The sequence below is a fragment of the Manis javanica genome, chromosome 7 (assembly GCF_040802235.1).
Source record: "Manis javanica isolate MJ-LG chromosome 7, MJ_LKY, whole genome shotgun sequence".
Taxonomy (NCBI): Eukaryota; Metazoa; Chordata; class Mammalia; order Pholidota; family Manidae; genus Manis; species Manis javanica.
In genome coordinates this window covers 124,850,196-124,869,247 of record NC_133162.1, presented here as the reverse complement: position 1 = coordinate 124,869,247, position 19,052 = coordinate 124,850,196, and the positions used below count along the sequence as shown (strand labels likewise).

The following is a 19,052-nucleotide window of genomic DNA, read 5'->3' as shown; positions in this document are numbered from 1 at the left end:
TCTTTTAAGACTGAATTGAGTCAAATGTAGCAGAATAAAAACCTAAAACAGCGTTTTGGATATGTTCAGCTCATTAAAATGTGTTTCTAATATACAGAGTGACTGGAGGACAGGGCATGAGATCACAGCAGCTTCACAATCATTTGTTCATCTTGGGGGTTGGTATGGACCAATGGTGGGAGATGGTGAATAATAACTTTTGAGGGGAGGACCACTTGAAAGCAGTGCAAACATTTCCAGAATTGTCCCTGCTATGTTCAATTTTACTGTAGACATAGCTTGAACATATTTTGTATAGCACCTATATTACTTGAATCTTTAGTGTTAGTGCTCTATAAAATCTGCAGATTTTTTCAGAACTCTAGAACAAAACCATTGATTATTATTCTAAATGAATGTAGGTAATTATATATACTTCTGACACTTCTATCTTATTTCTGACAGTGACAATGTTTTTCCCTCTGGAATGGTGGGGATTGAAGTGGCAGGTGCTTGACATGCTTCCTAATGTGACATTTATGCCCTTCTTTCTTACTATACCTGTTCTTCTTTTACTTTCTTATTGTGTGTATTCTTCCATTTCCCACTCTTTGTTCCTCAAGAAGCAGTAGATAATGGGAGTTGCAGTGATGAAGACTGGCTCGGAGCAGGGAAAGAGTTTTGCTTCACTAATTCCTCCTTCACATGGCTTGGTCACCTCTGAATCATGATGCACATATATCTAGCTTAAAGTCTTTTGAGGCTAGATTCATGAAATCAGAGCTTGTTTATTTAAATCTGAGAAAGAACAACTCTAGGGGCAGGTTGACACAGTCGCCAGTGGCTTTCAGTACTGTCGTAATGTACCTCCTTTGATGCCCACTCTAATGAATAGGATTGCTGAATTACTGCAAATTGATTTGGGTTTTAGTTGAGAGAGCTTATTTAAGGGCAGGATGTAGCAAAGAGACAATATGTGTTTGCTCAAGAATATACAATGCATATTGATTGGATTATAAAAAAGATATAAAATCTTATTTATTTATTTTTTTCTATCAGTGTTTCTTTTTCCTTCTGCTAATTTCTCCCTGGGAAGCATCTACAAAACTGACCTTTGGCATTACAGGAAATAGGCACCTTTTCAAAAACATATTTTAAAAATATTCTACTCTGTGACACAGACCACAGCAATAGTTCTTAATCATATTTTTCCTGGTCACTGATATTTTGAGAATCTGATGGGCTCTTTCCACATTAAAAACATTAGACACACATATACACTCACAAGATTTTATATTCAATCCAAGGCATCCTTAAAGACCAGAATATACCTCATGTTATGTCAATATTATAGATGAAGATAGAAAAGAAATGTATGTTTTGCTTAAGGCAAGGAACTGACATGTGTTGACCATCTATTTTTTAAAATGTAAATTACTTTATTTAACTCTTTAAAGGCAGACTGTATTTTACAAAAATGGTGACAATAATATTTTTGCTCTCACATGCTTTTCCATAAACTTGCCACTTTCCCATCTGTGGAATCAATTTCTCCTTCCCTTGAACTTACAGGGCACATGTGACGGTCTCAATGAAAAGAGTGCAAGGACATACATGACTTCTGAGACTAAATTATGAATGGCAGTAAATCTTCCTGGTTCTCTATTTTTCTCAAAATATTCACTCTTGGAGTTCATTCATGTGGTGGAAGCTCAGGATACAGGGATTGATCACGTGTAGGTGTTCCAGCCAAGAGCCGCAGTAAAGATCTCAGCCCACAACCAGTATCAACTGTTAGACTTGTAAGTTAATAAGCCCTCAGATGATTCCATGCTCCAGCCTGAGAATCGTCCATGGACTTTAAGTCTACCAGCTGAGGTCCCAAAAGTATCATGGAACAGAGACAGAATGTGAATTCAGTTCTCAGAGCTGCCTCTGCTAAGGCTGAGTTGAGCATTGATGAGCAACCCCACAGAATCTTCTCTAATTGCACATTTCTGAGCAAAATAAGTATTGTTCTTTTAGGCCATTAAGTTTTAGGGTGGTTTTGTAGGCAAGAGTGCATGAAACACATTTTGATTTCAGGAGGTGAAGTGCAGCCAAAACTAAACCTAGTATATGTGGCAGCAGCTTTATGACCAGGAGGCAGGCAGAAATTGGAAGCATCTTTAGAAGAGTGTTATTGAAATCCTCAAATCCTAAAAGGGTCAAGGAAACTCTTAGAGAGGAAGACTTGTGGACCTTGACAGCCTGTCGGTGAGGACTTAAAGGAAAGAGAGGAAAATGGTATTGGAAGCTGGAGGAAAGGGGACTCTTGGTATGTAGCAGCAATGTCTTCTGCATTAAGGTGGAAAATAAGAAATATACCTCTTTTCTAGCTAAGGAGATTTGCAGAAAGAGGGCTGAAAGTGCTTTGCCTCCTGTCTGCTTCTAGCTGCTTGTAGTAAAATGTAAGGAAGAGAGAGGAGCTAAAGAAAGAATGGTTATATATAAAGTCTCCAGGACTTGCTGGGTTGGAAAAGAAAACTGTTTCTCATTCCCAGCCTCTCCAGATGGCAAATGATGCTAAAATTAAGATGTGGCTTCTTAGCAGAGATCAAATCCAGGGTGCTGTCAGGAAAACATGGTATAAATATAAAACTGTTTGTGAAGGCATCGTGAAGTTTTAAGATAGTGCCTTATAGGCCATTTTAAACAGACAGAAAGCCCTTTAATTTTAAGGGTGCCTCACTGATTCCTTCTCTATAACAACAGGGTTTCTAGGAATCTTAAGGTAGGCATTCTTAAAGGGAGACCAAGTTATAAAAGGATTTATCCCAGTGAGATTTGGACATATAGCTTTTGTCTGATGGGGTAGATTTATAAACTGATTCATAGGAAACCCACAAAGTGTTTAAAGGAATTTTATCACCTTGTCCTGAAAAGGATAGAGGTAGTACAAAATTAAAAGAGGGATTTATATCCCCAAAAATCTATGGGCAAGAATTAGACCAATCAAACCACTTTGCTGAAAGATGACCTACCTCTTATGGAATAGAAAAGATAAGTGAGTGGATTGAAAGGGCCCCAAAAGCCAAGGAAAGAGCCCTAGAGAATTCCTAGGCAGTAGGCCTGAGCCCTAATCAAGGAACTGGTACCATGTACCTGGCTGTATTTTGGAATTTTTGTGAACCAGCTACTGCTGTGTTTCATCTGTTTCCCCTTTTCTGAATGTGAGTATATATATTTATTGGTTTTCTTCCATCTACCACATCATTGTATGTCAGGTATGTGTGGAGTAGATGAACCATCTCTTAGTTCACAGGTCTGTGAACTCCTCTTATATTTATGAGTTTTGGAGCGACCTTGAGCAAGCTATGTAATTTCTCTGTGTGTGAGTTTCCTCATTTGGGGAATGATGATATAATATCTGTTATGCAGAATTGTAAGGATTATAGTTGTTATATGGAAGTAACAGAAACTATTAGTATTAGTCTGAATATCTTAATGCAGTCATCCGAAAGTCCTGCTGGAATATAAGAGGCACACATCCATTGCTCTCTGACTTCTAATCAAAATGCCAATGCTGATCAAGAAGACTGGCATTCAAGGTACTAAACCCAAACCAGACCTAAAGAACCTCATTTGATTTAGATGACAAGATCCTGGACCTCAAGCTTATTTGCTTGCAGAAGAGATGAGAATTGGTGTGGCCTAAAAGTGGACCATGGCAGATTTTAGTTTCCAAAAACAGCCTCCATAATACTTTTGGTTCCAAATGCTCTTCCAGAATTTTCCCACTCCTCCACTAATTCAATACTCCTTCAAAACCTGAGTAGACCCTAGAGACTACCTCAAAGAATAGAATGCCGCAAAAGTGATGCTGTATCGCTTCTGAGGCTAGAGTATGAAAAGAAATAGAACTTCTCCCTAATAGCTCTTTGTCTTCAAATGCCGTGTTGTGAGGAGGCTAAAACACTATGGAGAGGCCATGTGTACCTGTTCCGGCTCACAACACCAGCTAAGCCACCAGACAGCACCCAGAATTGACTGCCAGACTTGTGAGCGAGCCTTCACATGATTCTTTCCCCAGACTTCAAGCTGCCGTTGCTGATACTGCGTGAAACAGATGAGCAATCCCTACCAGACTTTAATCAAATTATAGAATTATGGGCAAAATGAATATAAAACATCTAAGCCACTAGATTATGAGCAATAGGTAACTCAACCAGTCACCAAGAATACTGTAAGCTAGTACAATCATCTATTTTACACGTGAAGAAATGTGCTTACAGCTACATAGCATGTAAGTGGCAGAGCTGAGCTATGGAGCCCAGAGCTGAGCTATGGAGCCCAGGCTGTCTGAATCCTTCCATTCTTTAACCCGCTCCTATAAGAGGGCATAGGTTGACCAGAGTGACATTGAGTTGAACTAGAAAATACATTAACTTCTAGCCTGAGAAGACTGAACCCAATACAAGGAAGATGAGATTTGTAGCCTGCCAAATGTAGGGGTCTTCCTTGAAAACAAGGCACATTTTGCAGTCAAAAAAATTTATGGTCAAATTCTCCTCTTATATTTATGAGTTTTGGAGCGACCTTGAGCAAGCTATGTAATTTCTCTGTGTCTGAGTTTCCTCATTTGGGGAATGACGATATAATATCTGTTATGCAGAATTGTCAGGATTATAATTGTTGTATGGAAGTAACAGAAACTATTAGTATTAGTCTGGATATCTTAATGCAGTCATCTGAAAGTCTTGCTGGAATATAAGTGGCACACATCCATTGCTCTCTGACCTCTAATCATAATGCCAACACTGAACTTGGCCATTGCCCCTTTCTGTTTTAAAATCCTGTTGCTAACTGACATTTCTTCCCCCAGTTTCAGATACTCACTGCCCTCAGGGCCTTTCGTTATCAGGTGTCTGCCTCATAGCTCCTCTATTCTACTCCCCAAAAAGGCTTTTCCTATCTCCTTCCTCTGCCTTGAATTTGAGCTAAAATCAATAATTTGTTTAATGGCATTCGGGTACAAATGTTGCTTTACCCTGTGAGAACTTTGCACTTTAAAAGAACAGCTCACCAACTACTATGAGTCTTTAATTGATAGAATTAGTGGGAGAGGCAGTCTTGTTCCCAGAGTTCTTTGCCTACTCTCTTTTTCCTCCCACAATAATAAAAAAATATCCCTGAAAGCGACTTTTGTAATTGCTCTGCACCCCTTTTGGAAAACACTTGCTATCCCAACAGGGCCCAATGGAAATGAGTTTGGTACCTGAGGAACGAACTGAGGGTGGCAGGAAAACACAACATAACTTTATTTTAAAATAGCTGCCACATCATGATATTTTTCATATCTGCCCCTTCCTTTCCATTCTCATTACCACCCAAGTTCAAATCTTCATTTTCTGGGTGTTGCAATAATCTCTTAAATAACTGGTGTCTCCAGCTAGTCTGTCATCTCCCCAAGAATGCCTCTGCCAGGTTCATCTTCCTAAAATAGTACATCACACACATCCCTGTGATCAGTAACTGTCCATGTACCCCAATCACCATCAGGGATACAATTAACTGTCTTTAATCTGGTATGTACGGTCTACATTTTAACTTCTACTTATCTTTCAGTGTGCTTCAAGTCCTATCTGACTTCACACTAGCACGTAAATCTGGTGAATCTTTGTCTTAGTTTGGGCTGCTATAACAAACTACAATAGAGTAAATAGCTTAAAAAAACACAAATTTGTGTTTCACAGTTCTGAATGCTAAGAAGTCCAACATTAAGGTGCTGGCAGATTCTGTGTCTGGTGAGGGCCCTCTTCCTGGTTTGCAGGTAGCTGTCTCCTTGCTGTGTCTTCACCTGGTGAAGAGAGAGGAAGCTCTGGCTTACCTTCTTCTTTGTATAACGGCACTGATCCCATCATTGGAGGTTCCACCCCTATGACCTCATCTAAGCCTAATTACCTCCCAAGGCCCTGCCTCCAAATACATCACCTGGGGAGTAGGGCTTCAACCTCTGAATTTGGAGGTGACAAACATTCAGTCATAACTCTTTCCTTCTTTTTACAATTATTATATTAATAACTTTATTATTAAAAGTGTTTTGTTATTTCTTAATAATTTTAATTTCTTATTAAAATGCTTTCTTCCTATGATTTTTTGATATCATAAATTCTTTTTTTAAAACTTTATGTTGAAATGATTTCAGATGTATAAATTCTTTTTTTAAAACTTTATGTTGAAATGATTTCAGATGTACAGAAAAGTTGCCAGTATAAAGAACTGCCGATTACCTTTCACTCATATTCCCCGTGTTAACATTTTACAGCATTTACTGTATCATTTTCTTTTTACCTCTACATACTTCAGTATGTATCTCCAAAACCAAGAACATTTTCATAACCGCAGTACAATGATCAAAATAAGAAATTAACATTGATCTAATATTGTCCTCTAATCCACAGAAAATGAAAAGGCAAGGCACTAAATGGAAGAAAATATTGGAAAAATATATATTATTAAAGGCCTTGCATTGAGAATATATGAACACATAATTCAGTTATTAAAGGTTAAATACTCTCATTCCCACTGGGATAGCTCACAGAAGACTGACAAGTGGTCAATCAATACATGAGGAGGTACCCAGTATTATAAATGCAATTAAACCACAATGAGATTCTATCATACACTCACTAAAATGCCTAAAAATCCAAAGACAATATAACAGCCCCGAATGTTACAAAAATATGGAGCAATTCGAGGTATCATGCATTACATGTGGAATATAAAATCGCTCAATCACTTTGAAAAACTGTTTGGAAATTTCTTAAAAGATAAGCATAGATTTTTCCCTGTGACTCATCATTTCCATTCCTCTTTAATTATCTAAGAAAAATGAAAACATATGCCCACAAAAAAGATTATACAAGAGAACTCATTACAGCTTTTTGTATAAAAGCCAATAACCAGAAACCACCAAAATTGTCCATGAATAGGAGAAAAGATCAATTGCTGTATATTCAACAATAGAATGAGACTCATAGGAGACATACTACAGATACAACTATATAATGAATCTCATAGATATGTTGAAAAGAAAAAGCAAGACACAAAAGAATAAAAACTATATGATTCACTCTATAAAAAGCCAAAAATAAACAAAAGTAATATATGTTGCTAGAAATCAAAACAGTGCTTGCCTTGGCAAAGAGTGTATTGACTGGAAAGGGTCATGAAAAAATTCTTATATGTTGGAAATGTTCCATTGCTTGATTGAAATGTGGAATTTCCAGGTGTGTATACATTTGTCAAAGTTGATTGGCCCTTGTACATTTCACCACGTCAATTATAACTTGATAAAAAAAAATTTAAAACAAAGTTGTAAGTAGGGCACAGTTGAATTACAGGGATGTATAGGAACCTAGGTCTATTAGCATTATCTCTAGATGGGAAGGCCTGGATAGGAGAACACATTTCCAAAATTCAAAAGGAAAATTTATCTACACCAGGCCAGTGAACTGACTTCACTTCGTGGCACAGACAACCTGTGGTGAGCTTGCAGGGACGGAGCCAGTGGAATAAATGACCAGGACTCAGTTACCCTCTACCCTTGCCCTTCCTGTCCAGACCCTCTATTGGCTGAACCATCTGAAAGCCAGAGGGCATGGGAACTCTATACGTGTGGTCCTTGTAAGTCAGCTTCCCAGGGCACAGCGTGGAGAGGCAAAGGAAGGAGACTGGATTTTAAGGGGAAAACAGAAGATACCTGGCATCCACCTGTTTTTAACACAACTTCAAAAAATATCATTTAATTGTCATAATGGTGGTTTGGCCAAGAGATTCTACAGATTGAAAGGGGCCTATGTGAGTTGAGGGCATATGAAGGAGAGTTACTGAAATAATTAATTCTTGAATCCAAGCTGTTTAATCCTGAAAGTGGGATGAAGGCCAGTGCAATTGCGGTAGAGTCGATGGAATGCAGGTCGTAGGGTCAAAGGATTCTTATAGTTGGAGTAGTAGAAGGGGATTCTGCAAATGAAACGATGGGAAGATTTCAGTTAATCGTAGTGAAAGGTCAAGTGTATGTGCACGGGAATCAGTGGTTAAGGTAGCAAAGAATTCAAAATAACCAAAGGAGAGGAAATCAAGGAACCATCATGGAAGGATGATCTGCTTATACATGGAAATCAAGAATTATCACAGACTGGAGAGAATGAGAGAGCTAGGAGCTAAAAGTTTCAAAAGAATCTCCAGGAGTAATGATGGGGGTGCTATAGAAGACTGCCAAGGTGAGGGGAAGTGGGTGGTATAGTCTGTTAACTCGATCATCCCTGATGTCTTTCTCTCAGCCCCTGGGGCCAAACAATCATTAAGTTCTGCCAGTCTATTGCTTTTCTCGGTATTAGCACTACTCCAGGCACCAGTAGAATTTTTAAAACATCATTTCTCTGTGTTTCAGAGCATCAGTTTTCTAATTGGTCTTCTAGTAGCAATTCCTGCCAGTCTGTGTTCTTTCCTGAAGTCACAGTAGACTTTTCTCACTAAATATGATCATGCAACCCCTCTTATCTTCATTTAACCCAGTGGGTCTCCATTGCTTTTAAAAGTAGGAACAAAATCCTTCAGGCCTTTAAAGGACCTGGGTTATCTGGCCTCAGGCCTACCTGTCTAGTCTAGTAACATATTCCCCCATCATCATGCACGGTGCACACACACGAGCCCATTGTTCTATCCTCCTTCAGGGTCTTTGCAAATCCTTGCTTTGTGTGGGAGGTGCACTTCTTTACCTCCCTGTGTTTCATCCAGTTAATGAGTAGGCATCAATCAGAGCTCAGTTCAAATATCACCTACCTAAGGAAATCATTCCCAACATTTCCCAGACTGGGTCTATGTGGTTAAATCCTTTGTATACAGAGCAGTATGAGTGCCTCTTAAAGGAGACATCCAAAGGACTATGTCTTATGGGAGATATTTAAAATTTATGTTGTTTTCTCCTTTGCCTACAGTTATGCTCAGATGGTTGCTGGGACAGAAAGGACCAAATGACATAAATAAGAAAATACCTTTAAAGGAGTCACAAGTGAAGTCTGGTTTAATGGCATCGTTTCAGCACAAGAGTCTAGTAGAGTAGAACAGATTTGGCAAGTGTATAACTTGCTGGAACCTCCTAAGATGCAGTTAATTCTGACTCCACTTTGAAAAATGAAGACTGATACTGAGCCTGCATGCTTTTGTTCAATGTGAAGCAGGTTCCGCTGGATCTAAACTGGGAGGGGTACTAGAGTGTAAGAAAAGCCTAATGCCTGCAGGCAACAGAGTGGGCCTTTAATAACAACACCACATGGTAGCAAAAAGCACCAACAATTGTGGACCATTTAGTGGTCTTAAATTCTTGGTTGTTATTAGAATGACTTAGCAAGCTTTTAAAAGATACCAATACTGGTGATGTTTGCACAACTCTATACTTAAAAACTTATTGAATTGTATACTTGGAGTATATGAATTTATAGTGTAAATTATACCTCAGTAAAGTGAGAGAAAGTATTCAAAAATGATACCAGTGCTTGGCCCCACTCCTTAGCTAATTACATCAGAATCTTTGGGGATAGGGCTTGATTATTTGATAGGTATTAAAATATCCTCAGGAAAATTTAGCGTTCTCTAACAAAGGTATGTATGCATTTACCTTTTGATTCAACCCCTTTTCTTGGACATTATTCTGGAGACAAACCTTCTGCAATGCAAATAGCATAGGCACATTATTATTCATTGGAGCATTGTTTATAAGTGGAAAATATGTAAAACCATCTAAATGCCCTACCACAAGATAGAGTTTGAGTGAACTATGGTATAGCTATACAATAGAGAATATTGTGCAGCTATAAAAATAAAGGCCTTTCCAAACCAACATACAGTGGTATCCAGGAAATACTTTAATGTGAAAAAAAGCAAAGTGCCAAAATATATCCACAGTATGGCACCCTTCAAGAAAAATTAAAGGGTATATTAGAACATATACATATATCTGCTTAACTGTACCGAAAGGAATGTGGCAAGAATAAATTGGAAGCTAATGTGATCGGCTGTCTACAGAGATGGGTGGGAATAGAGCAGAAAGAATAAGGGAGTGGGAATGGGTGGAAGGCACGAGTAGGCACACTTCTCTAAGCACAGCTTGGAGAACCTGGTATAATTCTGACATTTGGAACCTAGTGGTGTTTCACATATTTAAAAAAAATATAATTAATATTGACCAGGATGTGTGGGAAACCCAACAGTGAAAAAAATAGCAACCAATGAATCTAACTGTGCTAGAAATGAGTAACACAACCATCACATATGGATAAAAAAGAAAATGAGAAACCTAAGTTATTTTGAATATATTTTACAAGGCCAAAAACAAAAGAGCTGTGCACAATATTACACTCATTTTAGTAAATTTGTTTTTCACAGTAATATGTATTAGTAATGCTGAGACTACTTAATGTATGTTCAAAAACTGAGTAAATACATAAAATAAACTGCGGATAGCGAGAGCCAATTTATCACTGTCAGAGAAGGGAGATACAAAAGAAGAAAGCGGACAGGCGAGAATGAACCCATGGATCAGAATCATAGGTGTCAGTTTCAGCCACCAGTTTTTAACATATACACATATATAGGGAGACAGGTATATATAGAAACAGATACAGATGTGCATGTATGTGTGTATGTACACATGTATTTATTTCCTTGCTCTGTTCAGTTACAAAGCCTAGGAGCCCTGATTCCCTAGTAATATGAGTATGCCTAATACCCAGAACTTGGTTTCTAAGTACTATTTTTCAGTAAAATGGCTGAATCAAGGGCTGGGTGCAGAAAGTGCAGAGGAGCATGGATCATTTCGTAGTGCAAGAAATTAAATGTTTAATAAATGATGGTAGTCTTTTGAAAAGGCTAAACACCAGCCTGAAATAGCTCCTAACTGCCAAAGTTGGCACCATTGGGCAGCAAAATAAAGAGTGATAATATTGGATTATATTCCATAGAATAAAATAAATATCCACGAGTCTATGCTGATAAAAACAGATCATTGAATAAATAAGTAAATACAGGAGAAAGGGCTGCTCTTCTTTATAGTAGAATTCCAATGAGTAAATTCAGGGGTGGAGGAGATATAAAATCACCAGTTGGCAGATGCCACCATGAGAACTGTTGTAGGGAAGACTTAAGTGGATGCTAAAATCAGTGGGGAAAAATATAATTAGAAACAAGATACTTGCATAATCTCACAATATCTCACTACAAGATCATAATTACAAAAAGAACATATTATCTTCAGTGGAAAAACTTGGCGGACACTAAACTTAACCAAGTGATCAAAGGTAACACCACCAGTAATACTACATGCTGATGTCATGGGCTTTCTGATAGGATGCACTGAGAAAGGCATGGCATCATTTTGCTGGTGTTTTTACCCAAAATCCATAACTTTTGTTTAATCATAAGGGAACACCAGACAAACCCAGGTTGCTTATTTGTACCAAAAGGAGTGTGGCATGAATAAATTGGAAACTAATGCGAAACAACTGACCAGTATTCTTCAAAAGTGTCAAGGTCATGAAAGACAGAGAAAAGGTAACACTGAGGAACAGTCCAGACTGGGGGAGAATGAGAAGACATGAAAACTAAATACAACGTGGGATCCTAGGTTATGTCCTGTTTGGGGGTTTGGGCAAGCTTTCTGGACAGCCAGGGACTTTATTAGAATAGGTGACTGCTTGAGTAATTAAAGAGATAAACCCAAATGAATAATCTAGGAGGTGGTATGAGTCACAGAGTTTAAGAATGCTCTTGTAGCACCTTGTACTTCTCCAGTGTAGCATTTATTAAGTTACATGTCTGTCTCCTCCACTAGAACGTAAACCACTCTGACCTACTGCCCACTGATTCAGTCTGTCCCAGTGCTCAACACACTGCCTTGCAGGGTGTGCTCAATAAACGTGCCAAAAACATAAAGTAGTCTTCTTTTGCTGGTCAAGCCCATGCACCCACATTTCGTGGCTCACCTTTGCTCCGAGTACCTCTGCTGGATGGAATGCTCTGTTTGCAGGTGACCCAGGGCTCTCCCCTTCATTTAATGCCTCCCCTTCCTTCAGGGTCAGTGCAAGCCCCATATCCTAGTGAAAAGTGTCTGGGGCTTTAGAGACTGGATGTAAGGGTTCCAGTCCCAGTTTTCTCCCTGTCCTCCTGCCTGTGAACCACCTCAGGTCTTTCCTCCTTTCCAGGCTTGGTTACTTCAAGAGCAAGGAAAGGCCTTTGGAGTTTTGAGCAAATTAAAAAATTTGATTTGTAGTTTTCTTAATTATTGATGAATGGATTATTTCTCTGTTTTTACAGGCCCCCTTTCTTTAAGAGAAATCTTCAGCTACTACCCAGAGGTGTACGTAAATAATACAGGTGTAGCTCCAGGAGGAAGGGTTCTGTGCCTGGGGGAAGTTCCCTATGAATTTGATGAGACCAAATAAAGGCAAGGGCAAGAATTTGGCAATTAAGGGGTTTATTCTCACAGGCTCCAAACACTGGCTGCCCAGCTCTCTCCCTCAAGTCTGGGAACTCCCAGGCAGTTCGCTTGGCACTGTCTCCTCCCCCTGCCCCTGGCCGACAATTGGAAGAACTCAGTGGGCAGGTCCCTGGAGACTGACGGACGCCTGGCCAATTACATACCAGGAACAGAGGAGAGGAGAGAATGGGTGCTTCCTCTCCACCCCTACCCTGGGTCTGCGGTCCGGTGATTCATCAGCTGCTCTGGCCCAGGTAAACATTCCGTAGACGTGCAAACAGACTCTCATATGTATGAACAATGTGTGCTATTAAGGCCAGGTGGAAATTCTGGTCAGAAATATCCATTTGCTCCACAACAGGTAAATGGAACTGTTCTCACAGGTTTGGGAAGAGGGGTGGGATGGGGTGTAGGTAGGGAAGTAGTGCTGAACTTTACCAATCTACCACGCCTCCCCTAGACCCCATGCAATTCAGGAAGACTTTGAGGTACAAATGACAAACTTCTAGTCCCTAGTTTGAAAACTCTAGAATAGATGATTGCAACAAATTTTCTGCCTCCTTTAGAAGCACTGGTCAGTCTGTCCTGTGAACTGCGGCATTCGTCCTTGCCCCCTTCCCTTTTGCATTTACCATGCTACAACCTGGACTGGAAGGAATGAACTATGGCTTTTTAGACCCAAGACCTGGTACGAAACTTTCACCTACAGGTTCCGTTGGTGAAAGTTTCTTAATGATCACAGGGCTGGGATCATCCTTGAGGAAGTGGCCCCTGAGTCAGGCCTAGAGAGGGACAGCAGATCTGAATTCGTGGGCAGGAGGTCATGACCCCTTATCACCGGGGCTGTGCAGTGATGTCACACAGAGGAGGTCATGCAAGGGGGTGCCCTTAGAAATTTTGAAGGACAGAGAGAAATATAGTTGGTGCTGGATGGACTGAGGTGCGGTACCCAAGACAGGGCATCTGAGAGTAATAGCCCAGCTGTGTCCCAGGATGGCCTAAAACCAGAAACAGAAATGATCATGCCCTACCTTAAGTTAATTCCCTAGTGTAGCCTCCTCAGCAAGATATTCCAGGAAGATAATTGGAACTGACTAGTTTCCAGTTATCTAAAGATCAAATCCCAAACAAAATGTGGGCACCTCCAAAGCGAAAGTTTTCCTGACATTTCTCAGGCCACATCCTACAGGCGCTATTCTCAGCTCAAGCCTACCCCCTTTTGCAGATGCCGGGGAGGAAATGATGATTGCTCTAATGCTGAAACACTCTCCTCTAGGTAGTCGTGTGGGTTTAGTGGTGGTGCCAGCCAGCAGCCTGTTGGTGGGAGTATCCTGCCCTCTGCTGGCTTTGACAGAATAAAATGAATTTGCATCGCCTGTTAAAGAATTAAGATGGAAACCTTTGGGTTTTCTCTGAAAACAAATATTTGCTTGCATGTTGATTAGGTCTAATGAATCAGGGAATGCATCCCCTAAATGACATCTGGATTCTTAGGATATTCCTAGGTATCTGGGCGGAAAAAATCGCTGTGTATCATATGTATGCATCTCAGTAAACTGGGATGCAAAATATACAGTGCAGGCACTTAAAAAGAAATACAAAGAATCAAAGCTACATCTTTAATAATTTTTAAAGTTTTCACTTAGTATGATGTGAAAGAAATAACCTCATAGTTTATGTATTAATTGCTTGAGTATAGTAATTCTGTAATATACTAAATCTCTCTGAGACTCAGTATCTTCATTTGTAAGGTGTCATATCCACTTTAAAAGGTTTCTGTTAGGATTGAGTAAGCTAATAATCTATGTGAAAGTATTTTACTATACCCTTTAAAAGTGTGAGGTTTTAGAATAATCATAATTGACCTGATTGTTTATAGTTCATGATGGGTGATCAAAACTGAAAGTTTCTGTGATGACTGCCCTTGCACTGTTCTCCATGTAAGAACTTATTCACTATGTAAGAACTTGTTCACTATGTAAAAATTTGTTCGTTATGCTTCAGAAGATTGGAGACTGTTGAGAATTAGGCTTGGGGTTGATTAATGATTGTGCATTGAGTCCCCTATACAGAATTTTATTGTTGTTAACAACCATATGATCAATAAATATGAGAGATGCCCTCTCAAAAAACAAAAACAAACAAACAAAAAAAAGTATGAGGTTTTAAATGTACATGCTATGCTGTGCACAGGTTCACACCAGAATACACACTGAGTGCACACAAGAGGTTCACCCAGAAGTATAAAGCAACATTGATCAATTTTTGACTTCCTGAAATTTGTTTTAGGTAAAACTAGAAAACATATCAATATTTCAGATCTAGGGAATGAAAGGAACCTTCCTAAACATATTGAAAGAAGGTAAGGTGCTGTAAAAATAATTTTTCTAAGAGGTTCTGGATACAGAAAAACTTTTTTATTAAGTGGTATTTATCTCTATTTTATATTATTTTCTATACTATATTGTAATAGTATTTATCTTCAACTGCCTATCTTTATGTTCTGTGCAACCTATAAGAGCATTTATATTTCTCTTTTTCATAAAGAAAAAAACGGCAAAAATGAATTCTAAGGATAATTTTTTAAAGCAATCCACTCCCTTTGTTCTGGGTTCTTCTCTCTCTCTCTCTCTCTCTCTCTCTCTCTCTCTCTCTCTCTTCTGTTTTCCTTCTGTGTGATCTGAAACCAGAAGTAGGTTGTTTCAGCTAATTCTGTCATTTGCTGGCCATGCCTAGCTGTTTTTTTGCCCACAGGGACTAGCAATTCCATAAGCATACTCCTTTCTCTTCAGTGTTAATATTGTAACTGGAGTAGAATATGTTTCCACCTCTTAAGTTATTGGTCATCTAAAGCATGAAAAGCTGAAAGACAGTGGTATTGATATTAATGTAGAAGCTCTTTAATAAAGAATAATAGATGTTTTTAACTTAGTAATTTATTTACTTGATTTTGTTCTCAGAAGCTCTGCTTAATAAAAGGTTTTAAAACATCCCATTTATTAAGGGAGGGGAGAAAAAAAATCTCATTTATGCTTCCAGCAGAAGTAAATTCAAGTGTAATTGATCCCCTTGCCAGTCTCAATAGGTGCTATATTGATGTTTTATAGAAAATTCAATTCCAATAAAGATTGAATACTAGTTGCTAAGTTACAAAGGAATAAGATACGATCTTTATACATGACTTGTTCAGGCTTTAGTTAGATATCTATATAAATAAATATATGATGAACTAGTGGCATGAGAATGGAGGAAAAAATAATTAGAAGTCAGCTGAAGATCTTGAAGAAGGAACAATGTTCCAGTGGGCAAAGTGTATATCCATGTGTGCATGTGTGTGTGCTTGTGTGTGAGTTTGTGTGTGTGTGTGTGTGTGTGTGTGTGTGTGTGTGTGTGTGTGTGTGTATTGGAGTGGGCCAGGGAGCAGCTTCAAGGCAGAAGGTGCCAGATAATCATGATATAGTTATGGAAATCTGTGCTGTGGCTAGGGAAATAGGGAGACTGAGGCTGAGGCTTGGAAAGGTAGTTTGGGGCCACATGAAGATGCTATTTATCTGCTAAGACAGAGAGCTTGAATTTCACTGGTATGCATGTTAACCAATGCACTTGAGCAGCAGGTCGATATTATACCTCTATTATATTCTGTTTAGTCAGGGAAGTGGTTATTAGGGAAGGAAGCTGGGTTTTAAGTGGTATAATTCCCTACGACTTTCAAAATATGTGCAAGTTGCTGAGTGAGAACTGAAGCAGCCTCTAAACTGGTTGTGCCTAAACTGGGTTGGGCTAGTAACTCCCAGAACAGACTAGAAATCCTTACCTCGCATCTTAAAAACACAACAGGTTAAATCCTTTATGATTGATCAGAAAGTCATGCATTTTTAAAAAGCAGACACCAGTTTCTTTTGTCCTATTGGACTTAGATAACCATATGCTCCTGCCATTTTGTCACATAAAATTAAAGCGAGGTCAGAATTAGATCCATGGATAAAGGCGCTCTTCCTCACCAAACATGCTTGCTCATCTGATTAATCATTTTTTAAAAGCCAGATTGTTTATGTAAACGGCTTGGCATGTATTACTGGTCTTAACTCTCCTTGTCCACCTATTGTAATTCCACTAACGTTGTATGGGACAGGAATGCTCACAATAAAGCTTTGTTTATGGCATCTTAAAAGAAAGCACTTTGAATTGATTTTCCCTAATTCCTATCATTGCAATGAGATTTACAGGTAACTTAAAATTTTTTCTTCTGTCTGTTTGCTCAGCACTTAGCACTTTATGGGCCTTCTGAAGAACAGAGCACATAGCATTGAACAATTTGGCGAAAAAATAAAGTGCAAATAAGTATACTAAGTAGCGTAGCCAAGCGCTTAGTGTCCCAGCTGGGCAAGCACGAGGGCATGGACTAGATGGCAGTCTAGGAACCCAGCCTCTGTCTGTCTTGTCTGCTCCTCTACCTCCAGTGCCCCGCACGCAGCAGGAGCTCAGTAAGTGTCTGAGCAATGACAGAACAATGAGTAGACTCCTATTCCTCTTGACTTCGCTTGCAGTGATTATCTTAAGGACATAATGAAGTAATAATCATTCCATGACTACATGGGTTCATGAGTTAGTGTTTGCATAGCGCTTTGAACTCCTTGGGAGAAAGAGTGGTGTTTGAGTTGGCACTGTGCCATGTTTGCAGGGGCACACAGATTATTCTTCCTTCTCTTCCTCCAGCTGCCAGCACTGTGCCCTCCCCCAGCCCTGGCCGGACCCGGATCTCCCAGAGGGCAGCCCCACCACTCTGACTGCTTTCTTCCAGCCACTTCTAGCCCAACGGGAAAGGTAGGGACACAGAAAACACTGGGAATACCCCTGTAAGGCCTCTTAAGAGACTCTGGGGAAATGGAATTTGGGCCGATCCTAAGGACTCTTAAGGTAATTGGCGTATAAAGGGATGAGGTTCTTGGCCAGCATGGAAGAAGGTATTGGGACAGGTAGGCTGATTTGTCCGGATACATCAAACTAGATTGTAAAAGAGAGAGGGTGTCACATAGGTGCTTGGGAGAATAAACCAAAGCAGCTGGTTTCTAAAGTGTATATATGGTTTTATATAATCATATAAAACCTTGACTAGTAGCTGGTAGTAATATCATAGTTTTATTAGAAGGAACTCATAAGACAAGCCAGATTTCTCATACATGGTTAAAAATTTACACTATTATAACTGCTTTCCCTAAAATTATTTTTTTGTATTTGATGATGGGAAATAAAGAGATTCTATCCCACAATAGATAATTACAGGCTGCAATGTTTTCCAATGGATTTATTATTATAAAAATTGTCTTTATTTTTAGGAACTCAATAATTCAAATGTGATTTGGGAAACATCTGTTTTCTATTAAGAAAGGCTGTCCTTTATGAACAAATTCAAGAAAGAATTTTTTTTTCTTTTTGAGATTACTATATGTTAACTTCTACTGCTCATTTCCACTAAACATCTCGAAGTAATGCAGGGAGAGCTGGTTACAGGTTACAGGTGCGGAACAACCAGAATGACCGTCGGCAGCAGATCTTGCCTTAAAGGCAGGAACAGGTCCTGTTTTCCACAACTTTGAAGTGACTTGTTTTCCAAACCAAATCATGAGGATTTTTTTCTGCAGGTGGAAATTTTTCCATGATATGTATTTATTCGCTGTATGTGTGACAAATTTGCTCTCTCTATACATTGTTTCTAGAGACTGGAAATGAATGTCTTGTGGACAAAAACTGACATGCTTTTCTGTTAAAAAGATAGACCACATAAACAAGGTCTGTTTCTCTTCAAAGAAAAAAGCTCAGGTAAGTCTGGCTTTTGTTGAACAAGATTAAATTAACTAAAGGGCTTGCATTTTGTTTTTAAAAAATTGACAGAAGGAAACTTCCTTCCAATTAAATTGAACTCATTATTAATCTGAAAACAAAAGCGAGCAGAGTAAAATTTGTAGTTAGATTATAGTAAGTGGTATGTGAAATTCTGAAAGCTTAGTGTCCCCATAAAAGCCACATGTAAAACATTTGCTTGGGAGTGACTCCAGATAGGAAGTGGTTTCTTTCTCCACTTGATTCATTGTAGAATGAAGAACCCTGATTTTCCATTTGTTCAGGGCTTGAGAATCACATGGGTATTACTGAATTCTTGTTGGTTTTTTCCTCTCCTTGTGAGGTATTTGATCCTGGACAGTTTGTCCACGTCCTGAAAGAAGCAGAGGGGAGCCGCCTCCAGGAAACACGAGGAGGGCAGTGTGAATTACGGTCAGATCAGATTTCCTCTTCAGAAAGGGAAGGTCCTGCTGCACCGAAGGGGCAGCAAATTCCTGTGGAGCTGACTAGACCACACCTTTTGCTCTGGCCTGGAGACCAGGAGGAATCACAGTCTGAGATTTACCAGCCAAAGTTCTATGGTAAATTTGAGTTTGAAATGTGGGGGTTGATTCTCATCTTGCATTGTTTTCTTTGATGTGGGGGAAGGGAAACAGTAAACAAGTTCCAGTGAAGTGGTACGAACTAAGGTAAATAAAATACTGAGGGAATT

General features: G+C 39.2%; 2 protein-coding genes across 9 annotated transcripts in view; both read left to right on the top strand.

The window, feature by feature from the left end:
* Window positions 1-19,052, top strand: part of ACVR1C (activin A receptor type 1C) — a 114,520-nt gene that overhangs the window by 72,157 nt on the left and 23,311 nt on the right. For 4 of the 7 annotated variants that reach the window (XM_073241484.1, XM_073241482.1, XM_073241480.1 and 1 more), the window contains exons 9-11: window positions 17,216-17,323; window positions 18,217-18,319; window positions 18,684-18,921. In XM_073241484.1, coding sequence (XP_073097585.1) covers window positions 17,216-17,323; window positions 18,217-18,267 — 159 coding nt within the window. In that variant the 3' untranslated portion in view covers window positions 18,268-18,319; window positions 18,684-18,921. Of the gene's footprint in view, window positions 1-17,215; window positions 17,417-18,216; window positions 18,320-18,683; window positions 18,922-19,052 lie in introns of those variants that run through there. The other 3 variants (XM_073241488.1, XM_073241487.1, XM_073241485.1) reach the window with 2 other exon arrangements.
* The window catches only part of CYTIP (cytohesin 1 interacting protein), a 62,761-nt gene continuing 62,491 nt past the window's right edge, over window positions 18,783-19,052 (top strand). The window contains exon 1 of one of the 2 annotated variants that reach the window (XM_017652900.3): window positions 18,783-18,921. In XM_017652900.3, the coding sequence (XP_017508389.3) occupies window positions 18,919-18,921 (3 nt within the window). In that variant the 5' untranslated portion in view covers window positions 18,783-18,918. The remainder of the gene's footprint in view (window positions 18,922-19,052) is intronic. The other variant, XM_017652899.3, reaches the window with a different exon arrangement.